This window comes from Tetranychus urticae, chromosome 1 (genome assembly GCF_039701765.1).
Source record: "Tetranychus urticae isolate SD_2017Ah chromosome 1, NJAU_TeUrti_SD_1.0, whole genome shotgun sequence".
In the NCBI taxonomy this organism is placed as follows: domain Eukaryota; kingdom Metazoa; phylum Arthropoda; class Arachnida; order Trombidiformes; family Tetranychidae; genus Tetranychus; species Tetranychus urticae.
The window spans coordinates 30,491,458-30,500,084 of NC_142958.1; the positions used below are offsets into that span (position 1 = coordinate 30,491,458).

Genomic DNA, 8,627 nt, shown 5'->3' on the forward strand with positions numbered 1-8,627 from the left:
ACCAATGGATTCAAAAATTTTCCTGGTAACTGTTCTGGATAACCAGCCTTTTAATATGATTGCTTTTGATGCAGGGCCAGCAATCAATTGAGCCATACAAACAAAAACATAAAATAGTGAATTCAACAAGCCATTGTTTTCAATTTTATAATTAAGAACCTTCTCCATGTAAACTGGAATCTTGGAGTTGACTGTGTAATAGGCCAAACCAATCAATCCACGATTCCAAAAAACAGCCCAAAGTGGCAAAGATGTGAACAATTTTATCCAAGGGGTTTTAATCTGTTAATGAAATTGATTAAAATGTATCGTTTGTTGACTTTTGATACCAGAAACCCTGAAAATGGAGTTGGAATGTACAAAAATCTTGTAAAATCTCGGTAGAAAGGCGTTTTCAAATAAATTAAATGTACCTACAAATGTTACAAACGTTACAAAGACTACAAATGCTACAAATGTCACTGCATTGTTCTTTGAATTTAATTTATAGCTATTTCGAAACTCTGTCTGATCCTTTAAGCTCGCTTGTATGTAATTCAGATCAGATTGATTTCGAGACAAACCAGAAGTAAGATTAAGGAATTAGTTTCATTGTATGATTTATCTTATATTGAAACATTAAGACAAAGGGTAGAGATTTCGACTTTATCTGAATATCTTTTATTTACCTTCTTTCTTTTAGTGCCTTTATTAACGACAACTTGCGCGAGATAGTCTTTCTCATATTGTGAGATCCAACGATTAGACTGAGGACCGTCTGAGATTCCAATGAACAAGATAACAACAAAAATTAAATTAATCAATCCAAATATTATAAATGCAGAAGGCCAGCCACCCCAAAGGTTAGAAGAGCAAAGCCAAGCAGTTACAGGCATTGAAATTGCTGTACCAAAATTAGCACCCACAGCCATAAGACTTTGAGCTATAGCAATTTCACCAGTAGGAAACCAGTGTTCAATCAGGTTGAAACAAGCTGGTAGCATGACTCCATGCATAAGTCCAATAATCATTCGAGCAACAATCAACAAATAAACACTGGTTGACGCTGCGATTGGAGTTACCAATGTACTGATTGCGGTTATAGTTTGAGTAATGGACAGAAGCCAGATTATATTTAACTTGTCGGTAATGATTCCACCTAATAGTAGAGACCCAGTGAAGGTGTAAAAATAGCCACCTAAAATCAATGCTTGGTCATTTTGATTCCAATCAAATGTAACTGACTGAATAACCATAAATTATCAAGTTAATGTTAAAAGATTCAAAAGACGAACTTTTGCAGAAATTAAAATTTATATTTCTTACCTGATTTTTGGCAAATAAAGATGAAAGGACATCTTGATTGTTCAATGTCTTTGGTGAGGGATTGGGCGAATCATTTACCATAGCAAGAAGAGCAACATTGATTATATTACGGATTGAATAACCAACTAGCATACACATGAAAATCATGAACATAACAACATATCTGAATGGAAATGGAAATGGCCTGGAAACTCCAATGAAGCTTGGATCCAATGCAATGGCATCATCGGGTTGAGAAAGTCGTTTTTTCATTTTAAAATGTTGTTAAGATGACACAGACAAAAGATTCATATTTTACTTCTACTTTACATTGAATTTTTGTTTCAATTGAGATTGTCTTCTGAAATTCATTATACTTTGAAAAGAGAAGCTGATCAATGAATTTCCTCTTTTTCTCTGAAAATCCTATCAATTCAGTAGGTGTTGACTTTTATGTCAAGCTTTTTTTCCTATCAAGAGTAACTCTAGTAATTTAACTCATGAATCGGAAAAAGACTGATATAATTTCACTTTTATTCCTAGATTATGTACTGATCACTATTTCAGTCAAATTCAGTTCATATCATCATGAAGGTTGTGAGATAACGCAACTGTGGAAATGTTTCCAAGTCGATAAATGTTTCTAATTGTAAATTGTCAGCAATTGTCGGATGAGGAAAACAATTGACTTTGATAAACATGTCTAGTTTGTTTACAATACATTATGACTCCAAAGTGTTATATCAACAGTATTTTTAACAGAGGAATTACCTGTTATGTCATTCTATTTCTTAATAGTTGAGGTAATTAAAAGGGTTCATTGACAGCACTGATACAAATTGCTATAGATAGACATCAAAACCATATGATTAGCATCATTGAGTAGTTTTTTTTAATTTTTAGGTTTACGGCAAATCTTGATTGAAATTGTAATACTAAATAATAATCTTCAATGTAATTCAGCTGATAATTGGTGATCTCAACGATTATCCAATTTCCTAGCGTCAAGGTTATCAATTTATTAGTGTTCTGGTGCTCTTTAATATTTATCATTCATCAACTGATTCCCTTTTCAGATCATTTTTGATGATTATGAGTTAACCGCGACTCGCATTGATTGGAGTAAATTAGACAAAATTACATCATTGATTATCGATTCAATATTTTAATATTTTCGTATTAGATTTGAATCTAATGAAGGATGTAAATTTTTATACAAGTTGATGAAATAACAAGGCTTGAATGATATGTAAATGTTTATATCAAACATTCAAGTTCGCGAGTTTAATTCAAATCATTTGAGAAGTTGATAAAGCTCATATCTATCTTTGAATCATTCTCGTGCTCATCATCAGACTGGCCATTTGGCTTTGATGATCCTGGTGATTTGAGTTCTGAAATCAAATATAAAGAGAAAAATAAAATTAGAATTGAGTAAATTTTGGTTTACAAAGGAAAATAGACGATATTAAGTGAATGGAATAATTGAAAATCACGATAAATGGCAGCATTGACTTTGTTAGTTGATCCTTGTGAGACAAATTTGGACAATTACATGTAAATAGAAACGAATGCTGCTAAAGGCACAAGGAATCTGTGAAACAAACAACATGAACAGCTTCTACACACAATAGTATCTTACAATGAATCGTTCATCTTGATGGGTCTGGACTAAAGTAAAAAGTCAATGCTGAAATCTATGTTATCGATAATGTGAGTGTTCACGATGTAAACGATTTTGAATAGGCACACCTTGATCACCACCGATGGCACTTTCTTCATCATAATCAGCTAGTAAAGGATGGTAAGCTCCACGTTCATCACAGGTAAGAGAAAGTCGACTAGGAAAGTATAATCCATCTCCAGTACTGGTAATAGAAAAATAAGAACAAAATTAGTCAAGATGAAACTATGTATTGATTATTGAGCCGAGAAAAATCAAATATAAAAGCAAAAATTGGACAATTTTGTTTGTTTTTGCTTTATTTGTTTTGATTGCAGTTCATATTTTGTTATATAAAAAAATGATAAGGCAAAGAAAGTCTTAAAATAGTCTATCCCTGGTAAATTACACAGGGTGGAAATTGATGAGATGAAAGAAGGCAGAAAGCAAAAAGAGAGGAAGAAATAGAGAGGATAATAAACAAAAATGTAAAATTATAATAGATATATTGTCATAATTGAATAAGAAGATAGCAAAAATTGATCCACATTTGCATTCTAAATTATCAACAATTTGTGATTCTATCGGGATAAGGGTTTGTTGTTGGTTTCTTGCATTTTCTGCTTTATTGGTGGATAACCTTATTCAATCCTTTTATTTTTATTGCTTTGTCTTGGTGGGTAATATTTCAGGTCACTAGCTTTTTTTGGTTACATCCATGGTATTCTAGGTTGTTAACGGTTTCTTGATGTCAACTTTTATTAACTGATGAGAATGAGCGACTAAACTGGCAGACAATCGACTTAAGCTGGACATGGATCAGATCCTTTAAATTCTTGTGGTTCCTGGTGATCTTTATTTTTATCTATGGAAATTTCAAAATCTAATGGTGGAGATTCAGGACCGTCTTTGCTAGGCTCTTGATCATCATAAAGGTCATAGGCTGAATGGGTGGTTAACTTTGCGTTAAAAGGTGCGGTTTGTTGTTGCGGTTGTTGATGCTGGTTACTTTGATGTAATGGCTGATGTTGATCAAGGGTTCTTTCAGAGCTGCCATCAAGTTGTTGCTGTTGAGACTTCTGTTGTTGAACAAAATACTGTGTAGACTGATTATGGCCAGAGCTTGATTCAAAGTCTTCCAGTGAGGCTTTAGATGGATAAATAACACCATCACCGAGGCTAACAAGATAAATAAACCAGGTTTTTCTCTTAATTTGATTTTTCTCAGACTCAAGAAGAGATTCTTAGTGATAGTAATAATTAGTTGAGGCAAGGAAAATTAGCAATAGATCTAATAATTAAATCAACAAGACATAATAAAACTAAGCAAATTAGCAAATCAACAGGTAAATACTAAAATTCTGAGGAGCAATAAACAAGCATGAACTAGGATCTTGAAATTTCAACCAAAATTGCAAATTGCTTCAGATACTGAAATGCCTTTAAAGACTTTGGACTGATAATCTGAAAAAGGTAAAATAAAAAAATTGCATTGAAAAGAGCTAAAATGATAATTAATAACCATTCAATAGCTCATCTATAAGTATATTCATTATCAATTGGATAGATTTTGGTTGCAATAAACTAACAAAGTTGTAAGTGAGTCACCTGTACAAATATATTCATAAATTAAGTTTATCGTGTTTAGCAATAAATCTACGATAATCTCATCAAACTGAGGAACCTATAGTTAATTAGTGTTGAATTTGTAAAATAAATTTTGACAGCAGCTAAGACTGAAACAGGTAACAATTTACCTCTATCTTTTATGAAAATCATAGTCTGAGGCATTTTCACTGAGTCAGCTTAATTAATATTCTTGCAGAGAAGTGGTGTAATTGACCCTAAAATTCAGCTATTGTAAGTAAAGCTGCAACTCAAGTCATATTCAAGTTACTATATTAGAGTTCTAAGGACTGTTAGGAAGGAAGAAAGTTAAAAGTTAAAAAAAAGTGAAAATTAATAGCTTGTGCCTTGCACCTGAGTGAGTAAGGTAAGTGGAGTATAATAATAACAAAAGAAATGAAGTTGCAAAAGAGTAAACAACAACCGTGAACTTTACCTTGTATAAATCGGAATGAACCATTTTAATTTGCTTTTACCAAATATTTGAATCCAATTTTGATATCGACCTAAATTATACGCATTTTTATCGGGTCCAAGAGAAAACATTGGAGGCCGGAAGGATTCAAGAGTAGACCTATTCAGAGTTACTAGGTAAAGATGATAGCCAAATAGACTCACTAGAGAAATAGCGAACATAATTGATACAAAAAATAGGAAAAGTATATGAAATCGTCCGTCGTTTGTTAATTGATTCCGCCAGAAAAGTAGAAAATAATGTAATGATGATGCAGCCGTAAATAAGCACAGGAAAAATGCGTAGGCAAGAAATAGTACAAAGAATTTGTAGTTTGTAAATGATACACAGTTATTAACCCTGTAGCACGAGAAAGAAAAGAACAGAAAAAATATTAATAAAGTAATGGATTGTGAGAATTGAGACCAATTTAAAAACTTTTATCATATTAATCAACAAAGTATACTAAGAATAACTATGCAGATTCAAAATATTAACCCCTGAAATATTTCTGAGAGATTATTCAAGATAGTTACCATGGACAGTGATGATCCATTTTAAGGACACAAGTATTACAAGCAGCACAGTGATGAGCTCGATCTGGTTTAATTATATTACATTTGTCACAAATACGAGGAGATCCAGTGGCATCAAGACAACTTATTGGCAATCCTCTTTCGTAAGAAATCTGTTGAATTATTTGACCACGTCTATCATCATTCGAAGTTAAGCGCTCACTATCACGAGTTGTTAACCAAAACTGAAGAAAAAAAGAAATGAGTTAAAAAATGTTGAGATAATGTGCTTGATTGATAGTCATTGGTTTGACCAGCTGGCAAGAAAGAAGTACTGACTTTTTTAGGAATAATTCCTGGTTTTGTGAATATTGTTTGAAAATATGACCAAAAAGTCATTATATAAAGAAAATGAAAAAATGTTAAGCAAACTATTTGAAGTATCACAGAATCCATATTGACTGTAAAAAATAGAAAGGATGCAAATGATTAGATGATTAGATAAAAAGCACAATAAATGTACTGTAGAAAAATGAATGAAGCAACTTACATAAACATAATTGGATTACATATGCATAATAGCCCCATGCTAGTACCTAAAATGAAATAAAGAGATGAATACATGAGTTACAGATGTTTACATAGAACAATATGAAATTTGAAAATTAAAATTGACACTAATAAGGTTGCTATTTCTTGTTGTAAACACACTTAAAAAGGGAAAAGACACTGAGGATATAAACATGTCTACTGGAAATCTTATCAATCCCAATAGCACACAACAAGAGAAAGTCAACCTTTATGGGGTCAATAGTAATTTTATTTCTAATAACAAACCGAAGTTATGAAGATAACAGGCAACCATTTGAACAAGTTAATACACAATTGACATTTAGCATACAAATAGTGTTGGCGTCGAGGTCCCATGTAAGTTTCACCCTCAAGATCTGTTTTATCTCCAGTATTATGGTTCAATCTATTGGGTGACATAATTATCCAAGGGATAAATAGATGGAAAGTACACTAAGTATGGCACCACAGAAAAGTCGACGGCCACAGACCAAAAACAAAATAGGAACACAATCAATGCATAAAATATATTACTTTGATTAACTCCATTTTTATTGATTTACCAGTAGGAAGAGTTTAGCAATATTGTTACTCAAGAAGCTCAATTGTCAGACCAAAATTTTGTGGTTTTGTTAGATTTATAATAGCGCCACCTAATGTGCACAAGAGATTGATAACAATATCAATTGGAAGTTAATTTTTATTCGGTCCCTCAATATTCTCAAGTTAACTAATTTTCAATTAAACCTAATTAATTAATTGAAACGCAAATTTCTATCGATGACAAAATTATCTCACAAACCTTTTTGATTGACCTGTGGTCTTAATTTTAATAATAATCACGACTGTCATGCAAAATTGAAGATCACAATTTTGCTTTGCCCGGTGAATAGTGAAAATAAGCTTTACTCAAGTTAGCCTCTTAACAGATGGTTCAAGTGTTTCTCTACACATTGAAATTTGGTTAAGACGCGGTTTATTTGTGGTTTATAAACTGACAATTTATCGAAACTTATTTTAATTTCTACTGCTTGATATTATTCATCGTTTTAGTTATCAACATGATCATTCCAATTAGATGTTTTACCTGTGGTAAGGTGATTGGTAATAAATGGGAATCTTATCTTGGACTATTGCAAGCCGAGTATACAGAAGGGTAAGTTGTTGACTCATATTTATGTGAATTTGATTTTAATTGCCTTTTTATCGTTTGATTTCAGTGATGCTCTGGATGCTCTTGGTTTAAAACGTTACTGTTGTCGCCGTATGTTACTTGGACATGTTGATCTCATTGAAAAGCTTCTCAATTACACATCACTGGAGAAGTGACATGTGCTTGATTTTGTAAACAATGTAAAAATTATTCTGCTGGATAAATAAATGTGATTTTTCATAAAAAAAGGAAACCTTTGGTATTCATTTTCTGAACAATTTTATTGAGAAAACAAAGTGGATCATTTAGTCAAATTTTTAATTTACGCTCTGAGGACACAAGCACCTCCAACACTCTTAATTTTCTCTTCAGCTTGTTTACTGAACAATCTAGCTTTTACAATAATAGGTTGATTTGGGATAGCACCTTTTCCTAAAACTTTGAAGTAACCGTGTTTAACAACATCAAGAACTGGAGCTCGCTTCCTCTTATCTTCGCTCAATTCTTTACGGACCTTTTCTCCTACCAAGGACCACAAGTTTTCCACATTGATGGTTGGACAGTAATTTGCAAGAGAGTTTTTGCGTACATGGTAGTTACGCATACCAACTTTACCGAAATAACCAGGATGATATTTGTCAAAGTTTATTCGGTGATGATGTTGACCACCAGCGTTACCTCGACCACCAGGATGCTTTCGGTGTTTACCTGAGAACAGATAGAAAATATAAACGCATTTATTAGAGATGAACCAAGATTGAAAGCGAATAAACATGTATAAAAATTGAATAAAGAAAAGGCTAATGCATTTTAAAAATAACCTTAAAGGCCAGAGAGAAACTAAAGTAAAGCAAATCATTCAATAACACTTACCGATACGTCCATGACCATGGCTTACATGTCCTCGTAATTTACGACTCTTCTTAAATCTGGTTGGCTATAGGATTAAAAATAAATTAAATAAGAATACTGGAACACAAATAGATAGTATACGACTTACCATTTTGATACAGTTAAATTAAATTAATTTAGATACAAAATCTTAATTGAAGATGTAAGCTAGAAAACCAACTAACAATAAAAATCGTCTATACCGTGTCTGGAAGCGGAAACAGAACTCCTATTCTCAAGTTAAAAGAAAGATGGCGCATTGACTGAATTCAAGGGACTTTTCACTAATTTAGATTCTTTAAAATCCTTGTTTCTTTCATTTATTTCATGTTATGAACAATTATAATTAAACAATAATCCTTTCAGACAATCAAACAGATTAATTATCAAAATAAGAATAATTTCAAACCAAACAATCTTAAATATTTAATTGTGATAATTAGAAAAATAAATGAATTTAGAGGCAAAATA

At 32.1% G+C, this 8,627-nt stretch overlaps 4 protein-coding genes across 8 annotated transcripts in view; 1 reads left to right on the plus strand and 3 right to left on the minus strand.

Moving 5' to 3' along the window:
• Nucleotides 1-1,669, minus strand: part of LOC107361631 (sialin-like) — a 39,602-nt gene extending 37,933 nt beyond the window's left edge. For both annotated transcript variants that reach the window (XM_089268964.1, XM_015928473.3), the window contains exons 1-3: nt 1,306-1,669; nt 669-1,223; nt 3-282 (exon numbers count right to left, since the gene is read on the minus strand). In XM_089268964.1, coding sequence (XP_089125090.1) covers nt 3-282; nt 669-1,223; nt 1,306-1,557 — 1,087 coding nt within the window. In that variant the 5' untranslated portion in view covers nt 1,558-1,669. The remainder of the gene's footprint in view (nt 1-2; nt 283-668; nt 1,224-1,305) is intronic.
• A 764-nt stretch (nt 1,670-2,433) lies between these two features.
• LOC107361632 (palmitoyltransferase ZDHHC20) lies at nt 2,434-6,689 on the minus strand. 4 transcript variants are annotated; one of them, XR_001568537.3, is made up of 7 exons: nt 6,380-6,689; nt 6,093-6,138; nt 5,882-6,003; nt 5,564-5,787; nt 5,010-5,387; nt 2,927-3,152; nt 2,434-2,678 (listed from the first exon to the last, which is right to left on the minus strand). XR_001568537.3 is itself a non-coding variant. In XM_015928476.3 (7 exons), the coding sequence occupies exons 1-7, from the start codon at nt 6,530-6,532 to the stop codon at nt 2,569-2,571; spliced, it is 1,149 nt and encodes a 382-aa protein (XP_015783962.1). In that variant the 5' UTR covers nt 6,533-6,689; the 3' UTR covers nt 2,434-2,568. The 4 variants fall into 4 exon arrangements, 3 of the variants coding, with proteins under 3 accessions (XP_015783962.1, XP_015783961.2, XP_089125101.1); XM_015928476.3 differs by having other exon boundaries at nt 3,037-3,152; XM_015928475.3 differs by lacking the exons at nt 2,434-2,678; nt 2,927-3,152 and adding an exon at nt 3,250-4,126.
• A 370-nt stretch (nt 6,690-7,059) lies between these two features.
• Polr2L (DNA-directed RNA polymerases I, II, and III subunit Rpb10) lies at nt 7,060-7,518 on the plus strand. Its single transcript, XM_089268982.1, has 2 exons — nt 7,060-7,268; nt 7,333-7,518. The coding sequence occupies exons 1-2, from the start codon at nt 7,174-7,176 to the stop codon at nt 7,439-7,441; spliced, it is 204 nt and encodes a 67-aa protein (XP_089125108.1). The 5' UTR covers nt 7,060-7,173; the 3' UTR covers nt 7,442-7,518.
• A 9-nt stretch (nt 7,519-7,527) lies between these two features.
• RpL27A (ribosomal protein L27A) lies at nt 7,528-8,346 on the minus strand. Its single transcript, XM_015928479.3, has 3 exons — nt 8,266-8,346; nt 8,139-8,202; nt 7,528-7,973 (listed from the first exon to the last, which is right to left on the minus strand). The coding sequence occupies exons 1-3, from the start codon at nt 8,266-8,268 to the stop codon at nt 7,588-7,590; spliced, it is 453 nt and encodes a 150-aa protein (XP_015783965.1). The 5' UTR covers nt 8,269-8,346; the 3' UTR covers nt 7,528-7,587.
• Nucleotides 8,347-8,627: the final 281 nt, after the last annotated feature.